Source organism: Drosophila willistoni (genome assembly GCF_018902025.1).
Source record: "Drosophila willistoni isolate 14030-0811.24 chromosome 2L unlocalized genomic scaffold, UCI_dwil_1.1 Seg168, whole genome shotgun sequence".
Lineage (NCBI taxonomy): Eukaryota > Metazoa > Arthropoda > Insecta > Diptera > Drosophilidae > Drosophila > Drosophila willistoni.
The window spans coordinates 6,450,313-6,473,279 of record NW_025814047.1 but is presented as its reverse complement, the minus strand read 5'-3'; the positions used below and the strand labels follow the sequence as shown (position 1 = coordinate 6,473,279).

At 33.4% G+C, this 22,967-nt stretch overlaps 1 protein-coding gene across 1 annotated transcript in view; it reads left to right on the top strand.

Annotated features, from left to right (window-relative positions):
* Positions 1–2,093: 2,093 nt before the first annotated feature.
* Positions 2,094–22,967, top strand: part of LOC6640809 (death-associated protein kinase related) — a 31,354-nt gene continuing 10,480 nt past the window's right edge. The window contains exon 1 of the mRNA XM_002063940.4: positions 2,094–2,340. Within this exon, the coding sequence (XP_002063976.2) occupies positions 2,307–2,340 (34 nt within the window). The 5' untranslated portion in view covers positions 2,094–2,306. The remainder of the gene's footprint in view (positions 2,341–22,967) is intronic.

The window sequence follows — 22,967 nt, the reverse complement described above, 5'->3', positions numbered from 1 at the left end:
ACTTCTACGAGTCAGTAGGATTGGAGTTGGAGTAATAGGAGATTTCAATGCACAACTAAACAACACAAATATGGGTTCGAATTCCAGGCTATTCAATACACTAGCCCGGAATTCGACTTAGTTTTCATTGAAGTCGAAAGCCATAGTTGATTGTGCTTGTAAAAAATAGTTAGCTTGATAATTTACAACTATATCACTTACTGATAATAAAATAATAAGATTTCTATGCTCCATACAAGATTTAGTAACTCATTGACTTTAGAATCATTAAAAAAAATATGACACAAGACGAAAATTAGTTTTTCAAAATTATGTGACCACCTAACACACACATTTTTTTACCCACACTTTTTTTACAAAAATAAAAAAAAATATTACTACAATCACTCACAATGGATCTGGTTATACTTCGTTAATCCTTCTGCTGTTCAATGGTTTGAAGAAAATTTTTTTTGTAAATGGTGGACCATCAAAATTATTCAAATGTCGACACTCATACGCAATGGCCAGCCAGCGGAGGAAATCGACCAATGAAACGGCAAATGAGTGTAGGGCTAGTATGCGCATATTGGTGCAAAATTGGCGAGAAATAGCTAATGCTAAATCGATTTCGAATATAGTGGCTCCCGATTCTGCTGAATTGCTCACCGAATCGCCTCAACGCCAGAGCACTGTTCGCAGATCAATTGTTTCGGCTAATTTGAGCAAGAGCATATCGCGTCAGAGAGTGTCAATTGGGTCGGCGTCAGGGGCTGCAAAAATAGAACACCCGCGAGACAGTATGCGGGCATCATATATAAGTGCGACCCATGGCGTGAAACTATATATTCATGTACCGGTCAATCGACCCGAAGGAGACTTAACAGACGGGCAAAGTGCACGTACAACTATCACAATATTGGACGGAAAAATAAATAATAAAGTACCGCAGGATAATAAAGTTTGAATTTAATGAAAAACTAACTAAATATTGTACAAAAACTGATAAAAATCATTGCATATATATTATATATGTAACTCCCTATTAAAGACTGAAAATAGTTTGATTGAAATTAATTTACATAAAGAAGGAATATGGCCAACATAGCAACATTTTAAATGAGGTATTAAAGAAAAGTTAACTTCAAGCGATCTACACCTAGTAACCGCTAGTCAAAAAATATATGTAAATAGCTAAATTTTGGCTATTTGTCGCTAGAAAACAAAACCAGTGTTGGAAATTGATGTCTCTATTGGAAAAAGCGAGTAATTGCTCAGGTTTACTTTTTTGGCCTTCCGATTTGCAGACTTGTTAATTGATAAGAATTAAATCTCAACGCTTAGTAAAAATTTACTTAAATATTTAAAAATATTTTTTTATTACTTATTAAGTCAATATTCTTCTGATTGTCTAGGTTATGAATTTCAAAGAGTGTACAAAGTGCTTTATGGCCGTATTTGGCCCGGCCTTTCTGGTTTTTCTTTCATTTATTTATAGATACATATATACAATGCTAGGAGTGAGAGTCAATCGGCGACAGCGACAAGTCGTACCGGCCTGACGCTGACGCTGGTTCTGTCTCTGCCCAGTTATCAGCCCAAAAACAAAACGAGAATAACCAAACACGCACACACACACACACACACAGATACTACTACACCCATACACAAAGAGATCCCCATGCAGATACAGATACATTTATAAAAACAGAGCGCCAAAAGAGCGCAGCACAAAGGAAATACGTAATATATTGTGTGTGTCTATGTGTTTGTATCCGTGTATTGGTTAACAAACGACGAGCGAGCAGCTCAAATCAAATAATGAGGCATTGGCCAAAAACAGTTTGAGGCAAAACGCTCGCTCGCCATCATCAAAAATCACAGAAAAACAACCCAACCGAAAAAGAAAATTTCATGTCGGTATTGGCAAAAATCAAGTATACGCAACGTGTTTGATGTCTATAAATAAACAAATAACCAAAAAGATCATAATTCTAGTCATTTTTTAAGTGCGCAAATAAAAAATATAAAACGCAACAATACATACCAACAACAACAACAAAAATAAGTAATAACAAAATAATATGAATCAAAAAAGTGAAGATATAAAGTGAATTTTCCTTTTTATAGCCATGGAAATGTGATTTGTGTGTGTGTGTCATTCTAATATATAGATCAAAAGCCTCATAAACTGAAAGCAAACAAAACCAGTATAAATACCTATATAGTGATATCTATATAACCAAGTGCAAAAGAGTATTGCAGATAACTGCTTCAACACGGGTCAACGTTTGAGAGAAGTGAGAGCCAAAGGGCCAGACAACAAAATGATCTACATAGATGATTCAGAGCCGGAAGGTGGTAAGTTTTAACAATAGTTTATATTTACTCTACAGGTAGTGACATTGATAAGGGCATAGATTGCGTGTGTGTCTATATATCAACAATAAAGACTGTTATCAGTAAAAGAGTATTTCGCACAAAACGATTGATAAATTGTGTCCCAGTCATAAATGTATCAACTCTGATAAGGTTCATGTGTTGTTAGATTACCAAACTAGTCCAGCTTTTTTTTTTACATGTTAATAACATATTGACAGGTTTTGTGAAAAGTTTTTGATCTCTATAGCTTATAAAAACCATGCACTAGGAAAAACAGCTGTTAACCAACACTTGTTAAAAGTGTTACCCATTTAAGATACAGTTAAGAAATTGTTGTCAATTTATAGACAGCAACTTTTGATTAAATTTTCAAAATTCAACAGATTTAAAACCAATAAATGAAACTAGAACGTTTAAAAAATAACAAATAGACTTGTTAACCAAGACTGGTGAACAAAATTAAAAAAGGTAATGGTCAGCATGGTTTAATATGTGCAAAATATACGCAAAAATGAATTCAAATTTCAGCAATTTAAGGGGACTTACGGCTAATCTGTTGCAATACTCTGAATCCATTTCTATGATAACAAACAAAAGCCCCCAAATACAAAAGCAAAGATTAGTCAACTAGCCAAGTTCGTTGTATTATACCAGCAAATCAAGTCAAATCTATCAGAGTTCAATTTTATTTTTCACGGTTTTTTCTATCTGTCTCTCTGTTTTTTGTTCCTTTTTTGTTTTGGGCTAACTACGGTTTAATAAAGGCAGCCAATAAACATTTTAGACTCATGATGCTGTGTTGCAAAACATTAACTTTTATGTCTAGATAAAATAAAATACAGAAACAGAAATAGAGAGAGCGAGAGGGAGTGAGTGAGAAAAAAATGTGGCCGAATCTCGTATAAAAATCAACGAAAATCATCAGAAAAACAAATGCTTAAACGATTTAGAGTCGTAGCCTAAAATGGGCCAGAGAGCTTTTAAAAATACATGAATTTCAATAAAATACGACAATGTTCGAAAAAAGAGAAAACCGGGGCAAAAAAAAAGGGTCCCGAATCCCCCATAGATAAGGCTTTCGCACTTTGTCTCTCACTGTGTGTGTGTGTGTGTGTGATCAGGAAACATTTGCCGACGCCGTTTCCATTGTCAGAAACAATAAATTTTGAAGGCATAAAACAAAAGGGAAAGAGAAATAGAACCAAATGATTCTTTTTTCTTTCCCGTTTCTGTCCCTTCGAGTAGTATTAAAGTTTAGGTGCTGAAGGATAAACGTCATATAGAAGATGAACACCAGAACAAGAAAGCAAGAGAGAGCAAGGGAGAAAGAGTGACTTAAGTAAAGACAAAAGGCAAGTCGAAACTCAAACGGAAACGGATGTGTCAAGTAGTTGTTGGAAGCCATGGCAAAGGCATGTAGCATGAAAAATGACTAGCAATGCAAGAGCAATTTAAAAAATGAAAAAGGCAAAAAGAAAAGAGCTTAAAACAAAAAACAAAAAAAAATGCTATACGAGAAAGCAGTCCCTAGTAGTAGTAGTCATAGTAGGTGTAGGTGGAATCTAACCGCACACAGGCGTTGTGATTTACAGTTACGGCCACCAGGCACGCCCACAAACCAAGCCCAACAAAAGGCCAAGACCAACAACAAACAGGAATAAAGAAAAAAAAGGGTTACTTGCCTTCCCTTTCGTTCCCTCCCATTGTGCTATGCCAAGTCGTCTAGATTTTCTCAGGCTGTTTTCTCTTTGCTCAAATTGGCAAATAACAACAAACGGAAATACTTGTCCACAGGTGACAAGAAATGGTGTGAGTGGTTGATATGAAGAAAGTGTTCAATTGGCAAACCTTTTTCACAAGTCTCTCACCTATTCTTCTTACCCTTAAGGCCAGCAGGGTGTATTAAAGCTGACAAAATTTAGGAGAAATCATTTGATAACCTTTTGAATGTTATATATTCTCAATCAGTTAAAAATAAACCACTAGATTTGAGTCTATTTGGTCTTTCTGCTGGCTTCCTGTTTGCCTTTTTGCCCCTAAATCTAAATCAAATCTCATCACATTGTAGTTAAAATCTATTTATATATGATCTAGCGATAAAAATATCTTTAAAAGTTGCTATTTATATAGAACGAATAAAAGACAATTTAGTTTTTCACCATCATGAATGGAATATAGATTATTTAGGTGACGTCAGGAATAGAATAAGGAAAATATGATTGGGATATAGCGATATAGATATACATACAAGAAAAAATTCTACTAAGAAAATTCAGCACATTCTTCGCACCAATTTATGCAGAGTATGCCAAAGTCGACATACATATTGATAATCCTCATGAATTTTGTTAGTGTTGTAGCAGGTGAATTATGTGCTAATGGCGCATAAGCTGATTTCTCAATTTCCTTTTAGGCCAACCCTTCGAATGTGACCAATTAGGGCCTGAAAAAAACAACACCCAAAACGATCTTTGTTGCTTAAAAAACTTTCAATGCACAGGAAATGAAAAAGTTTTTCGGTTTTTTCCCCTCCTTTTTATTTTGAGCGGAAATTGCTCAACCGCAGTAGAAATATTTGCCAGGTCATGTGTTCTTTTTTTTCCTTCTCTTTTTTTTTTGTCCAGCAATTTAATAAATAAATCATTAATGGCAAATACTTGAAATTTTGTGCATTATTTATGATTATATAGTATACATTTTAAAACATAGAGAGTTGCTTGTATAAACATTTCAACAAGCGTAAAAAGCCAAAAAGCACAAAATGTGCATAAAAATGTTGGCCAGCATTTCGGCTCGTCTGTTGGCGTCATTTAAGGCGTAAAAATATTTCTACATAAATAAGCAGCATTTTTTTTCCTATTTCAATTTGGCTTTGCCATTTAAAATTTTTTTGGTTGTTGGTAGTGGGCACAGGGAAAAGTCTTTGAAAAGGAAATTTATGCTTAGTAAAACTGTATTTGTATCAGTTTTAATAAGAACTGAACTGAGACAAATCTTTGTCATTTAAATATTTAAAATTAAGTTCAAGAAGTGAGGAATGTAAGGCCAATGTTTCTCTATTCACTTCAAAGTGTTCAAAACTAGAAAAAACTCCAATTTTAAGTGGTTGGTGAACCAAGGATAATAACATTCTAAGGACATCTAGCCCCCAATCCGTTAAAATGTTCAAATTAAGGTGTAATTATCCAAAACATATCACATTCGATAAAAATCAGTGACTGGAATGCCTTAAATTGTTCGATTAATCTATTAGTTTTGAAAAGATAATCAACTTTCAAGTTTATTTGGTCTTTAAGCTTTAGATATAAACAATTTTAAGGAATAGGCCAAAAATTGATTTTGGGAGGTACTGCCTCGGAACTTCCACAACTGATCTGAGTTCAGTGTTTGCACTTAATATCATACATAATATCATATTTCAACAGGACCGAATTGATTATTAACTTGAATCGACTGTAAAGAAAGATTTGTAGCTACTAATTAATCAAATTCATATAAGTTTAGAAACTCTCGTTGTCTTTCTTTTTCGTCTTTCACTTCATAAAACTAAGAATATTCATAGGTAATAATCGTTTATCGTTCCTTTAGTCATTATATCATTATGTCATAAATGTTAATTTAAAATGATAAGAGATCTTAACACATTGGGTATCTCTAAGTAAAAAACAGCTTTATAATTTACGCGAAATGAGTCAACTAAAAATATGATATACATATATGTATTATAAGTTTGATTTAGATATAGCAATTGAAAATTTCCCCATTTTTAGATAAGCATTTTGAATCACATTTTTAACTAGTTCTTGACATTTCTTTACAATAATTAGTATTTTAATTCGTTTTTCGGTAATAAAACTTTTTTTTTTTGTGCCAAAGTTTTGCACTTAATGACGTTGTTAATGACTTAGTTGATGACACAACAAATGGCTTAATTAATGTTTCCCACCATACAATGTTCTATGGTCATTTTTTTGGTGGGAAGCTCATGACTCTTCTCTGTGATCAATTACCATTTCATCTCTCTTAGCCATTATTCACTGTTTCCTTAGATATCTTATACAAAAAAAAATTCTCATTCAATTTTTAAAAACGGCGTCGTCGTCGCCGTCGCCGCCGCCGCTGCCAAACCACAACAAAAATATCAAAAATAAATTTTAATTTTTTTTGGTGCTTTTTGGTTCTTATTATGAATGTGGTTGTTGTTTTTTTTACTTGATTTTTTGTGTGTGTTTTTCGTACGCTGCCAAGGTGAATGTAAAACAAACAGGCGAAAAATGGCAAGAAGAATTTTCCACATCTTGTCTTAAAGTTTACTCCCTCGAAAAAGAGAAAAAGAAATCAAAATCAGATTGAGAGACGGACGACGTCGTCCGTCGACGATGAGATGAACGTATAAATAAATGTAGATATATGTATGTATGTATATATATTAGATATGTATGTATCCCATCTATATATAATTGAGATAAATTTATTTTACGTCGCATTTCATGTTGAAGGTCGTTCGTTGATATTCACTTAACTTGATGTACGCAAATTCTTAGCTGGTGTCTCATTTTTATTTTGTTTTCCTTTTTTTTTTGGCTAAGAAGGAAATGAAACAACTTAACAAATTTGATGTAATATTAAGTATATACATACATATGTATGTAAATATAAATAATTACTATAACTAATTTGGTTATGTATGTTCACTTCCCAGTGTAAATTGTTTGGGTTTTACTTTTGTCATCTTCTATGAATGAATGCAGTTTGCTTTTGGCTACTTACCAAAAAAGAAAAAAATACAAAGACACTGAAAAGAGAGAAAAGATAAGATTTATTAACTATTCTTCGGCCAAAAGCAAATGAAACATAACATAAATTGGCATAGATTATATATCTAATCCTCTTATATGTAAATGACAATTCCACAAATTGAACATAAAGCCAAAAAACGTTTATTTGTTATAACAGATAGGAGAGTAAAGTGAAGCCCAATTCAGGCATTTTACTATAAACTCAGCTGCTTTTTGTTCTATACTGCAATGTGAGTTTAAATTTTTAATGCGGCAAAAGTATCTCTGCTGACTAGGTTTTGTCTGTTGCCTGTTGTTAGGTCGCAGCTGCAGGTGGAAAACTGCAGCAATAGCCATAGCAATAGCAATAGCAATGGCAAAAGCAATACCAACAACAATAGCATTAAAAATGCAGACACAGGCATGAGAGGTATATATAAGTACATACACATCGCTATATGTCTGATTATAACGCATACGCCAAGTGGTACCATGAGAATGAGACTGACTAAAGAGATAGGAGAGATGGTGAGATGCAGAGAGGGAGAGAGAGAGCGAACAAGAGTTGATGGCAGGAAGAGCGAGCGCCGCATGCTAAACAAATTAAAATTGCAATTTAATGTATTGGCAAGCGGCGTTGCACACACACACACCTATGCATGCTTATATATGTATGTATATGTACATATGTGAGTATATACATTTTGTGGCAGGAAGAGTAGAGTCTCGTTAAGATTGCAGTTGCCAAATGCAAAACCAAAAACAAACAAATCGAAAAACAAGCATCGAAACTGCCACCAGGCAAATGTTTCATTCACATTGTCGTTTCGATAATGACAAAAAAAAAGTTTTACTAAGTAAAATACTTAACTTTCTTTTTGAACTTAGTTTCTAATTAAAATATCCTATTAAAACTATTATTTAGACTTTTAAGAAATCGCTATTAAAGGGCTTCAAAAGGGTAGTTAAAGTAGAAATAAGGTTTATAAAAAAAGATTCTAGATAAAAGTACTTTAAAACTTGGTTTTTATTTTCTATTCATTAGTACGACTTCTGTCATTTTTGTCGACCATCTGAAATTATCTTATAGTATAAAGTAAATTGAACTACTCATCGTGTATATAAAGTTGCAACTTGCAACACACTCAATTTTCATGTAGAAGTTTCGCGCCCCTTTTTTGTGTGAATTGACAAAACGTATATTTCCATAATGCAAAACACTTTTTGAGGCCCTTTTGCCAGACAGCAAATAGTGAGTGAACATACAAAATAGGCAAAACAACAACAATAGAATTGTCAGAAACAAAGCTGAAACACAACTAACTACAAATGTTTTCCTCGCTCTGCTCATTTTCCCCCGTCCTTTGGCTTACACAGAAAATAATCAAAATTATGTAAATATATTTCATTACCATCAGTGCGAGGAATTTTTATTTATTGCTATCTAAAATCAGGAATGTATTTAGGTGACACAAAAGATATACAAATGTCAAATAAATAAAACACCCAAAATTAGATATTTGTCAAAATTCTACCTTTTCAAGCGTACCACAAAAAATTCCTTAATAACTTTCCCAATATTATAATCAACATAAGATTAGAACCTCATGACATTGGCTTAAACCGCTCCTGACTGACACACACATATAGACAAGTACACACACATATAGAAGATCATTTGATTGGCATCAAAAATTTTTGAATTTGAATGCGAATTTCGGCCAGCTAATTTATGAGCTTTGCCATACGAAGAAAAGTCTCATTCATCAAATTCAAATCATCAACACAAAATAATCAAATTTTCAAAACTATAACCGAAATGCATACATACATATATATAATGCATAAATGGAATCAATGCCTATGTGTGTGTGTGTGTATTGGTGTATAATGCCGTGAGCTTTTCACTTGAAGTAATTGCTCGAAGTTTTACAAAATTAAATTCTCTGCATGTGTTTTTGCCAAAGTAAGTTAATTATTGTGGATTATGGCAAATTGTGTGCGTGTCTGTGTATCGGTGTGTGATTTGTAATTGTTGTTGCTCGGTAATTGCATTTAAAATGCAATAAGATGGCAAAAGTGTTTATCCTTCTATCTGTATTTTATCCCACTTTTATGCGAACAAAAACCAAACCGTTCATTTTGAGTGCCACGAAAAAGGAAATTAAATGCCAGTCATAAAGTGCGTCCAAACATAATGACACTGCCAGGCTATATATGTATGTATGTAGGTACATTGGCGTGGAAAAAAGATTGATGCAATGGTAACTGCTGCCTTTTATTCCTACCACATAAGAGAATAAGTATGTATATAAAGAGAGAAAGACAGTATTATTGCTCGTTTGCAATCAAATACATTTGTATGTATGACGTTCTTCATATCTCTATATTCTTTATACTTACATTAAACCAGACACAACTAATCGCTTAATAAGGACTCATAAATTCAAGCGTTATCGCAAAAAATTAAACCCTTAATATATATGATTCGATTTATGGATTGTTGGTACTGCCGATAATATTTTCTAGAGAAATGTCTCTCTTAGATAGTATTTTTAGAGATAGTCTGTCAACTGAGTGGGTAGATTTAGTTTAAAGTGCTTAAAACTTGTTTACTATATGTAAGTATTAGTGTTTTTATGATTAAGTCAATTCATTTGAATTGAATTAGCTAATAAATCGTTTTATGTGGCATAAAAGTGTTAACAATTTTCCTGTTTGATTATTCCATTATTTTATTATAATATAATGATCGACTTGAAAAAAACTTTGTGAAAAGTTGCATCGAATAAGGCAAGTGGCAATGAAATGTGAAATAAAATAGTTCCTCTTACTCACAGTACTTTTCTATTATCAAGGTATTGAGTACCATACTTAAGAAGGGACATATCAATTAAGAGGTGTTTGATAATGTATAGCAACTGTGATTTATTTCCGACGCAAGGGCCCTTAGTTCAAGGGCGATATAGAAAGACGAAAGTTAATTCTAAGTCAGCTAAGTGGTATGGTGTTTGGATAAGATGTTAATCTAACTAAGTCTTTAACCCTTTTGGCTCAAACTATCAAGTTTTATATAAATATGTCTAAAATTAAAGGCCTGACAATGTTGAAAAGCATGTATATATTAAACTTTTTCATACGGATCAAAAATATATACACTAGATCGCTTATCTTTGGTTCATCCTAGAACAAAACTAAATTCTTCCCATCAGTTGTCAATTACGATCAATCTAAAGCCCTTGATTATTTTTTTTATATAAATCTTTGGTTATATGTATGTATATACATATCTGATCGATTTTTTGATAAAACATAATGTTGGGACTAAATCACAATTTAAAACTATTTACAATAACAATTTATTAGAACTTAAACAATTCCATGTGACAAATTTACCCAAATTCTACTACAGATTTTTCATAGTTCATTTCCAAAAATTTTAAAACTATTCACAATTATTTGAAATTTTTAGTAGCCTTTTTATAAATTTGCTCAAATCCCTTCTCTTGCCATAAACTTTCATCTCTCACAGTTGTCTCTTCAAGAATTTTATTAAAAATCTTTATTTGCTTGTTTTAATTGGTTGTTGGAATTAGATTTTTGTTAAAATGTTCAGTATTTTGACATAAAATCTCATTATACACCACACATCGTTCATTTGAAAATATATGTTTTTTTCATCTGGATGCTGTCAGTTTTTATTTTTCATATTTCAAGTCAGAAATAAATATTCTTAGCAAAGTCAACATCTAGTTTAAATGCGTTTTCTTTTATTTTTGTTATTGATTTGTTTCACTTTTCTCTCGTATTTTAAATTCATTTGTTTTTTGCATATTAAAAACTAAAATATTGAATTGAATTTTATTCCTTGCATGAGCTGCAAAGGGGCAAAAACGAAGATGATCCTTACAAAGTTTATACCACAATTAAACAAATCTTTTAAAACTTTTACATACATTGAAAAACCCCAAAAATTTATGCCACGTGGCTAGCTGGCTGGTTGTTTGGTTGGCTAGATGAAAAATATTTTCTTTTCTTTTTTGGTTTTGGCCACTTTAAAAAGAAAAAGCACAAACAGCAGAAGAATAAAGAACAGCTGCCAAATCAACAAACAACAACAGAACAGACATGAGAAGAACATGAGAATACGGGAAATATATATATACACACATACATACGTATGTAGAGAGATATGTATATGTATAGAAGTGTATGTGTAGGTTAATGGTCGCCTGAATCAAAGGCGAGGCCAGACAGTGGCTAGTGAAAGAGCTAAGAGAGTGAGAAGAAGGGCAAATGGTGGGTTGGGAGACGGTATAGTACTTTTACTATGCGGTTAAATGCTGAACACATATTTGCACTCAAATTGGAATTGCAGTTCCACTCCGCTCTACACCCAAAACTCTTCCCGATTTATTTTTTTGGCCAAAAATTGTTGGCCTCTAAAACGGAAATGCATGTTTAAGAGAGACAGAGAGAGAGATCGAGGCGCCCATAAATAATTTCCAAGCTTTGTGAATTAGTTTGGCAAGATAAATCAATTAACGTGGCCACAAACACAAACAAGACAATTAATCAAGATGCAGAGGGCTTTTTCCACATTTTGTTAATAGGTAATTGAAGGGTCTTTTCGATTGTGGCGCCATGTGGCGGCGGTTCGCACGCGCTTTCGGACAAACAATTTGTTAAAATTAAATGCTTTATTTACTACCAGTTACCTGGGCTGGGACAAACTGGGAAAATGTCCAAGTGCTGACACATAAAACTGCACACACACACACACATGAAAAACGCAATGGGTTACTCGTGTGGCTGTTGCTGTTTCTGGTTGCTTGTTCTATGTTGCTATGTTCTCCTTCCTTCTACTGGACATTGTGTTGTAACGTGTTCATGTTGAGCGACAGTTTGACAACACTAAATAAAGTTTGCACTTCCCTTGGCCAGAATGCAACGTGCCACCCTGAGAGAGCGAGAACGTGTCTACACTCTCCTACACACATTGACAATTTAATGGTGTTGAGGTTATTTACACAGCAACTGCTCAAATATTCCATGGAATTGCACAGTCACAATCAGCCATTCGAAAGGAGACCAATAGATATGGCTACTTAAAGTTCACAGCTAAAATTTAAGTTTTACTCTAAAACGCTAACTAAAAGCAAATTGAAAGAGTATAACAACATTCTCAGTCATCTGACATTGATGCTAACCGCGAAATCGCTGCCTGTCAAACTTGTTTGCTGCTCTCGACATAATCCTTTATGACGCATCGATGGCAAGAATCGCTGCTTTATAATGGCCAGAGACTCTATAATTAACGTGAGCCCTAAAGCAAACTAGTTTAATCATTATGTATCACAAAGGCAGTGAACTACCTAGGAGGGTCAGCTATTAATAGAAAATACTGTTTCCATATTAAAGAAAATTTAAAAATAAACCATGTTAAAAGTTTTAAGGTGTCTGCTTTTATATAGATATAAGTGAGGACAAAATATAAATATAAAGAAAGCATTCAGAACAATATTATCTATAAATATTTTGGTCTTTACCATTGTTCTTAAATTACTCATTGCCTACAATCAGATGTGTAAAGACTAAGTGTGCTTGCCATGACCTCTAGATAAGATAGTAAGTTTTATGTACCTACTCTAATTCAAAAATAATCTTTTATAAATTTGATAAACGTCTAAATGAAGGGGGAGGGGAAGTACCCAATTCAAGGCTATAAAAATAAAACCAAACAATGAATTTTATATCTGACATATTAAGTGCCTACTAGCAGTTGGTGTAAATGTACTTAGTCATTACTGCGCTTTTAAAAACTAACTAAAATGGGTTACATGAATATATTCCCATAATTATAAATATGTAAAAACAAATGATACTTAATGATTACCTAATGATCCTTCTAATTTCATTATATTTCAATGCAGATGCTTTTTGGAGTCAACTAATGCTTTCTATACCATACACCCATAGGGTGAAATGGTATATTAAAGTCGCCAAAATGTATGTAACAGGCAGAAGGAAGCATCTCCGACCCCACAAAGTATATATATTCTTGATCAGGATCAAAAACCGAGTCGATCTAGCCATGTCCGTCTGTCCGTCCGTCCGTCCGTCCGTCCGTCCGTCCGTCCGTATGAACACCTAGATCTCGGAGACTATAAGAGCTAGAGCCACCAAATTTGGTATGCAGTCTCGTGTAGTATGTACGCTTATCGAGTTTGTTTCAAATTTTTGCCACGCCCCCTTCCGCCCCCAGAATTTACATAAAACTGTTTTTCTTAAAATGTATAGCAGATAGAAACATCAAATTTGGTTTATATACTCGTTTAGTTAGCGCGCAGAAAATAATTGTTCCAACTTTTTGCCACGCCCCCTTCCCCCCCGGAATTTGCATAACTCTGATTTTCTTAGAAACTATGAAAGCTACCGACATTAAATTTAGTATGTAAGTTAGCCTAATAGACGCGCAGATATTGACTATTAAAAAATTTTGCCACGCCCATTTCCGCCCCCGAAAATTAAACAAAACTGATTTTCTCGAAAACTAACAAAGCTAAACTCACCAAATTTAGTATGTATATTGGCTTAGTATGCGCGCAGAATACATATATTTTAATATGTTGCCACGCCCACTTCCGCCTCCATAATTTAGAAAAAACCGATTGGCTCTTGCAATTTTTTGACCATCGCGATCAAATTTGGCAGACTAATAAATCTTATCTATTTCTATCAAACTACCAAATTTGATTGAAATCGGACTAGAAACATACAAAATATACGTATGAACGTATTTTGCTACGCGATCCATAAGGGCAGAAATGGCCGTTGGCTAGTGGCGGCGCTAGAGTGCTTGTGCGTTTGTAGAGTGAGCGAGATAGCAAATGGTATGAGCATGTTAAAACAATTTAGTAGACGTACATTTGGTTTTCGAAATTTTAAATATTTGTTTCACCTGGTGTATGGTATACCCAAGTCGGCGAGACGACTTACTTACTTCATTCTTGACAAAAGATACATAACGTATACGCAGTGTATGTCAGCTAAAATTATAATATTTTAGATAAAGAGAGAAGAAGCTAATTTAGGCAAAAATTAGAAATTTCTGACTAAGCTGACTTTAATAAGATTTTTCTATACTTTTACTAAGATATTTTGTTGCAAAGTACGGCTTTGAAACTTTCCATTGTAGCTATATGTTATAGTGATCCGACTCAACGAATTGTCAAACTCAGTCTCAATTAGGAAACGAAAGTTTAAATACCAATTTTCATTCCACTAGCTTTGTAAATATTAACATAAAGTTAATACGCATAGACCGACAAAGACACATGACTTTATCGACTTGGCTTCTCACGCTGATCAAAAATGTATATTCTTTGTGAGATCGAAAAAGTCTCCTTTACTGCATTGCAAACATCTGACTAAAGTTATAACAGTCTTTACAAGAATAAATATGAATATAAATATATGTATAATATGTATATTAATAATGAAAGTTCATAATTTATATAACCGACTTTTACTAGTTTTATTTTGAACATTTAATACTAGACCTAAACAATAAATAAGTATTAGCTACAAGGCTCATTCGACTCATCGTTTGTTTTATTTTCCCAACTCTACTAACTTTTTTTAGATTACTCTTAAATAAGAAAAAAATTTCTGAAATAGTTTATAACTAGTCTAAAGGAAGGGAAAAATTAAAAGCATTACATCAAAATCTCACACCAAAACAATTTTGTAATCAATTTTAAGCCACCTGCATCAATTGCAAATCGTTTAAATCCCTAACATATTATGCCAGATATGCGAGAGATGTTTTACTACTTATTTTTCACTTTCTAAACCTCATCTTACACGTGTCTTGGCAATGCTCATTAAATTAATTAAATGCCTGTCTCACACCTTGCCACACATTCTTGTAGAGACTATGTTGAATGCATTACGCGCCCTGTTTATTATTTACAGTTAAACATTTTTCCCATACATTTTGTCGCAATATTTTTAATGCCATTTTGTTGCAACGGCAGCTGCTCTGTGGCAAGTTAGGTAGGTAGAAAGTTTTAATGAGTTCATTGCGGTGTATCGTTAGTTAGTCTGGCTCAAAAATTGTTTAGCTTTTGCCTTTGCTGTTGCTGACAACCAGTAAAGAAATAAAAGATACGTCAGAGACACAGAAGCAAAGACAGGGCGGGACAAGGCAAGATGAAAATGGCCAAAGAAGAGAGCCTTGTTGTTGTCTCTGATTGCCTTGGAATGAGACTTCACTACAGTCTGACAGTGTTTATCTTGTCCTGCTGCTTTTCTCTGATGCAGTCACATTCATCTTGTGTGTGTCTCCATCTCTCTCTCTTTTTCTGGCTCTGACCTGCATTGTTGAACTTTGAAATTGCCTTGAAATTGCTATGGTACATCAATCAATTAGCCAAGTAACAAACACATAAATTTAAATTCAAACGACATAGAAAAAGAGATAGACATAGAGAGAGAGGGAGGAAAATGCTTTAAAACATATCAAAAGAGCGAATATGACCAAAATGAAATCGTCAAATGGCAGTGCTGATTATAAGCGCGAAAAACTCTTCACACACATTCAGATTATATGCAAAAGTGTGTGAGGATGTGTGTGTGTCAATGCCAGTGTAATGAATGTGTAAAGGGATAAACCCAAAGAGAGAGAATGAGAAGGAGAGAGGTAGAGAATAAGCTGAAAGGAAAAGCCAACCACAAAGCTTTGGCAAGAAAACAATTTAAGAAATGTGCGAGAAAATGTCATCGTCATATGAATGGGAAAATTTCTGCCAACAACAAAAAAAAAAAACTCTTAATTGAAATGCAAGCAAATAACTTGCAAATTGAATTTTTTCCAACACCATTTAATATGGAGCACACACACTCAAACATTCTTATGCATACAAAATATATATGTATATATGATATTACTAATGCTAATTTCATTTGCTTTTTCTCTCTGGTAATGGAGATATCAAATTAAATGAATAAAATGAAATTTGCTCTGTTAGCTAGTTAAGAAAATAAAATTTAAATTTAAATGCCTGCCCTCAAAAGAAGGCAACATAAAAATATAAACCTGGCCTAACTAAAGTAGCTTTGAGCTCTCACTTTTATGTTGCTCACATAGACACACGCACACTCATGTGTCACACACTGATTATTACTTTTCATTTTTCCTTAACGATTTTCATGTGGTTTTTCTGTCTTCCTTTCTGTCTCTTTTCTTTTGATGGGCGTTGTCGCAACGGATTTACGCTTGGCAGGCAGCATGCAAAAATTTTGTTTCCTCTTTTCACTTTTTCCTCTCCTGTATTTTTATTTTTTTTTTTGCAAAATGATGAAGATGAATTGCTGTTGTTGCCTTGTCGCTAAAGTAAAGATATATCCATGTATATACATATATATTTGTATTAATATTGTATATATTGATTTGTTGCCTGCTCGTCATGGTTTTCAAATTGTTGTCTCTGTTTTTATGATACTTTTCGGTTTTTGTTCGTTTATTTCATTCAAGAAACTTTGCCTTGCCATTTATCTCTCATTTGTGAATTCGAATTTATGTATGCATTCAATTGTAAGAAATAAATTGCTATAACATTGTGAAATTTATATTATTAATCAGATTTTCTACACACGGAAAAAAAAATCATACATCAACTTTTAAAGTAAAATTAATAAGATGTTAAAGCTTACGTTTATGGTCTTCGTTTTAATTTAGACTTCAAAGTGGCATACAAGAATTTTTTTAAAAGGCTGAAGTAAGTTAGATTGTTATAGACTTAATTTGTCATCAGCATAGACGGAGCTTTTGTCAGTTTGAGTATTTATCATAATTACCCGACCACTTCAAAGCATCACTAGTTTCGCGTACAGACAAACGTTAAAGTAAATAATGATTATAAATATCGAATTTATGGGGGTGGTCAGATCAGACTTTCCACTCGATTTTTTTATTATCTGTGGGATGTAAGAATTGCAGTTAAATCTACAATAATTGGGAATATGTTTGGTCTTTATCGTTCTACATAAGACAAATGTAGTTTCAACTTAGTTTTATTTTTTTACCAAAAACCCTTAGGTCAAATTGATGCAAATGTTTTTAATATATTTTTAATATTTTTGTCTTACAATGTGTAATTTTATTCAAAAACTGATGTATGTTTTAGAAGTAGTACAAAAATTACAAAACTTTCACTAAAGTCTTAGGAAAAATCTGAAAAGATTTATTAAAAATCCAGCAATAGATCAATCTATTTTTTAGAAATTCTCACTGTGTAAACAGTAATTGTGTTATTAATGTTAAATTCTTGAAGTATTTTTCCACTCATGGTTATCGAAAAACAAATCACAAATGTATTTTTGCCTATATAAAAACACACAAATACACGCATACAAATATTTATCTAAGACCAGAGTGACAATTGTGAAAGTAAGCAACATTGTTGTTGTTGTTGCTGGATTCCTTTTATTGCATTCAATCATTTTTCATTGTTTGCTACAAAATGCCAACTGCATTTAATATCGGTTATTATTATGGCCCATGTAGATGCTCGACAACAGTTTTCTGCTTGTCAGACCAAACAGACGGACAGACTGACAGACAGACAGAGAGGCAAATAAACATCTACATACATTTTGTTACGAAAACATATTGCAGACAAGTTTGTTGCAAAAATTTTCCTTTTCATGACACAGTAAAAACTCGGCAGGAGCCATAACCCTTTTCAAATATTCAATTCAACTGTTGGCAAACAAATAAAAAAAAGACTTCAATGAATTGAATTTTGTCTGTGCAGCTGCTTGGGACTAAAGCCAAAAAAGAGGACAATTCAAGTATCTTCTATATAAGGAAGAGAGTAAACTTTTGTGCATATTTTATTTATATCATATTTGACCACAATAATCCTAGGAGACGAAGAGAGTAGAGTGAGAGAGAGAGAGAGGGGCAAATCAGTTGTCGTAAAATGTTTGCAATTTGAATTATTGATAAACTGTCTGAAACTTGAAAAGTTTTCGTCTATAGCTTTTGAGTTGCATTTTGCTTTTCAAGTCAAAATCTCAAGCACACATACACACACACACACATACACAAACTCCTCCCTCTATTAATATGCAAATGTGCGCTCGTAAGTATGCTACGAAATATGCGATAAATCTTTAAAATCAAAGGCAAAAAGACGAAAGGCGAAAACTTGGCATATGCCGAGTGAAAGTTTCAAAATCAAGCTCTTCACTTTTGACTCCACCCGCCTCACCCTCACCCACTTGGCCTCTATCAATTTTAAACGATTTTCGGGCATAGAAATTTATGCATGTCTGCTGCACTTTGGCCCTAGTTGTCTGTGTGTGTATGCGCATGTGTATTCGAGTACATTTGAGTGCACTCTGCCAATAATGCGCACAATTTAAGTTTCACACAAACATTTGAATTAGACTTGGAAAATCTATAGAATCCAAAGATTCTTTCAATTTTAAGGTGGCAAAAAGTTTTTCGAACTTTATAAAAGTTTAAGAAAACCTAGACAACAATATCATCACGTAACCATAAATCGCCACGACGACGACGACGACCCTCAGCGGTAATTCATACCTACATACATACATATGAAAGCGCAGACAAGGCTTCATATATTATGCACAAACAGCCTTAAATACACTCACAAGCACACACTTACCTGCTACAGATTGGTAGAGAGGAACAGAGAGAGAGAGAGAGAGAGAGAGGTGGGGAAAGAGGGTGGTGGAGTGTCAGGTAGCACACATTCATTTCCCGTTTTGAGCTCATGAATAAATGAATTTATATCGACTTCGCTTGGCAGTTGAACTGCATAGCATACTTTTCTGCGCTTATCCCCCTCATAGCTGAACCCGTTTGAGATGCAGCCAGGATGCAGAGGCAGCAAAAAAACCGAGAGAGAGAGAGAGAGAGAGAGAGATGAATCCAACCGAGAGTAGGGAGGCAAATGCAGAGGCATAACGACATTCCCATATGCTCGTTTGGCTTGGACAATGGCCTTACTGGCTGGCACAAATTGTTAAATCCAACTCAGTTGCCATTAGGTTGAAGTTTACCCCAAAAAATATTTACTACAAATAGCTTGAGAGCTTATTAATGTTCATCTCATGTTTTCTCATTTATTTGCTGGCCAATTGCAAAAGTTTCTCATTTCGTATAACCTCAAATAAGTATATGCTCGATAAGTTTAACATTTCACTTGACTTAAAACATTAACGAAACTACAGACTTCATCTGCTTGTGTGTGTGTGCCTTTTGGATGCAAATTTCAATTCAGCAAACTCTATATAAAGTTAATTTATGCACAATATCAATAGTGGATTGAGGATAAATTTCCCTCTCACAGAAAACAGAGTGAGTGAGTGACACTGAAAACGGAGCAAAGGGAAAGAGAGATATTTGCACTTCTCATTCAATAGAGTGCCGACAAAGCGGAGTGGCAAGTAATTTTCTTCTGTCTTTTTTTTTTTGCCAACGTTGGCAATTTTTATGATATGAAAATCAGCAGATTTTTGGCTTCAGTTTGAAATTCCACAAACCATGTTCAAAGAGGGTCTAAATAAGGCACTCAGGAATTTACTTTAAAAATATAGAAAATGTTTGTAGATTTACAGTATTTAAAAATGGTAATTACATATATAATAAGGATTTAAGTAGTTTCAAAATTACTGAAGATTGACTTTTAATAAGTTTCGTAGAGAACAATGAATATTTTAACTTAATTTTGAAATCAGATTAATCTTATTATTCCCTTATTAATATCATCTGCATTTCAGTATTTATTTTGATTTTGTGTCTCGGTTTATAAATGATTTTTAGAACTGCTCCAGTTTCCAGTTTAGTTTTATATAAAATTATCTAAATCGAATCCGATGCAAATCTAAAAACGAAATTTACTATTTCCAATTAAATCTTTTAATTGTAGCAAAATATTTCAAATGTGATAAATTCAGTAATACAATCTGACTGAAAATGTAAGCAAACATTCACAATTATTTACATTTTTAAATGAATTCTATATATTCGTTGCAAACTTTATGCAATTCCACACGTTTTGCATGCTAATAGATCGATTAAATCTCAATCAAACGTTTTCAGAATATACTTTTCAAAAGAAAGAGACAGCTGCATCAATATTAGCTGAATTTCAATACCAATTTTTAATATGCCTGTTTGTTTTGTACTCTGAAAAATATCATGAATAAAATTGGTTATGCATTTCTGGCAATGACCTTGTTTTAGGGGAGGCCCAAAAGCATCTAAATGTTTACCATAATCGAATTGTTTGCTCGAAAAGTGCCGAGTATTTCCATACATTTTTTTTCTGTGGTGGTGGTGGCTGTGGGGGTATGTGCAGTTGTAGTAACTCTCATTTTCACATTCGCACATTATGAAATGGAGGCCAGACCAGGACAAGGACCGGGACAAACAATAATATGCCAGTTACATGACAAACAGCAAGGACACAAGTGCCGGAGCCGGAGCAGGCACAGGCACAGTCACAGGCACAGTGAGCATGTGTTTTCTCCTCATCCTTATCCACATTCACATCAGCCCATCAGCATTTATGCATGACCATCAGTTATAAGCATATGCTAGTGTGTGTGTGTGTAAATGTGTGGGTGTATGTGTATGGCAAGTTCCGTGTAATAACCAATTTGAAATGGCAACCACACACATACAAATACACATAGCTACAGATTCAGTGGCAGAGTCAGAGTCAGAATGGCAGCGGAAGCAGAAAAACTTTTGCCATTTTTAATTTTCCACATTTCGCCATATATTTTTTGTTCCTTGTTCTCTCTGTCCCTCTTTCGCACACTCTTTCTGGCAGGCACTTAGGCTGATTAAAGTGCACAGACAACAACAACAAATAACAAGAAGAATAAATGTTAGTACAAAATATTTTGAAGACGCATCCCAGAAATTTTTGCCATTTTCCATTTGCCTTTTTGGCCGTTTTGTTGAAAAAGAAAATGTCATCAGTTCAAATTATGTTGAAAACTTTTTCAAACTATTCAATTAGATTGATTTGTCATATAATTTTCTCTAAAATTAAATTTAAATTAAATTTTTTTTGCATGCTTTTTGGTATTGCTTTTCAAACCACAAATCATAAAAATTTAACATTTGGCACTTAGCTTGGTTTATGTGTGTGCTTTTTTATGTATATGTGTTTGTTTGTATGTATGTATATGTGCTTGGCCATTAAAAATATCCTGCAAATACTTTGACATATTGCTTTAAGTCGTCAGCCAGACGACAACAAAAACGAAAATAAAGACGACGAAGACGACGGCAACAACCAAGACGAAGATGATGTAAAAAGTGTTATTAAAAGCATATAAACAATGAAGAAATACCTTTACAAGACTCTCATGCTCGCACATATAACTTTTATGTCCTGAATTCTGCATCTTTTTGTTGTACCCTCTACAAGTATCAGGAAAGGTTTCATGCAGATTTCTTTAATGTTGGCACAGGTAGAGAGAAAAAGTTAGATTTCTGAAAGTGTTTGGAAATACATATTTATGGAAAGAATTTACCTCAACACATTTTAAAGGTTTAAGGTTCTATCCAATAATAGAAAGAGGACTAATTGTACTATTTTTGCAGTTATCTTTTGTGCCCCGTATTGAGATGTTCTCTATAAAGACCGCTACTACGATTTCCAACTAACTCGCATATCTATATAACATTTCTGTTTTACTTACAAACTCTATATTGCACTTTTTTTAAAATATCTTTTGCTAATAATGTGATAAAACAACTAAAAGCATTACTCAATGTTCAAATAATTGAGTGAATCAATGAGCCAAACATATTTGAGTTATGATTAAAGAAAACCGTCAGTTTATCATTACGGATTAAAGCCTTGAATAATTACGTCTAAGAATTCTTTTGTTCTTAAGCTTATAGAAAATTTGACCCACTATTCGTTGTATTTTTATTATATTATAGTATTTATGAAACACCAAAAGTTCACATAAACTCACAAAATAAAACTAAAGATGGTTTCTTGTTGATGAGCAAACATTTCTGCTATGAACCCAGCTTTAGCTTTAAATTCTAAATATTTAAAAGAGTCTAAAAGATCAATAAACCTCTTTATAGGGTATCACACATTCTCTACTTTTACTTGAAATACTTTAAAATTTGTTTTTGTCGTCTGCAAGGTGCTCAGATTAAAATGCCAAAGAGTCTGGCGTTTTCGTGGCTCACTCTACGTATGCGTAATGTTGCCCATTGACATTCAAGTGTCTGTTTGATGTGCAACAGTTTGCAATTGCTGTTGTTGTTTTTGTTGTTTGTTTTGAAACTCTCTTTAAATTTGTGATATTAAAAACAAAATTTCATTTAGCCACATTAAAATTTATGCCAACAACAAGAACAAATTGCCAAATTCATTTTTTGGGGAAACAACTGAAAAAATTTTAATCTCAAAAGTTAAGGCAATTTTGTCAAAAGTTGGAAAAAAAGAATAATTGTAAAACGTTATAGGGGACGGGTAGGAAGTATAGAAAATTGACTCGCAATTAGTCATATCAATTTGCCATATCTACTAGATTCTTATCGCTTGGCATTATAAAAACATTCAAGCTCTATAATTGAATTTCCTTGAAATATCAATTGATTGATATTTTTTATTGTGAAACACTTAATAACCAAAACGCCATTAGATTGGACTGTAATTGTCCATGTTTTATGGGTTTAAAAATTAGACCTACCTTCAGATGGTTTTATGTGTTTGGGCCTTTAAAAAAGTGCAACAATGAAGACTTTGATGA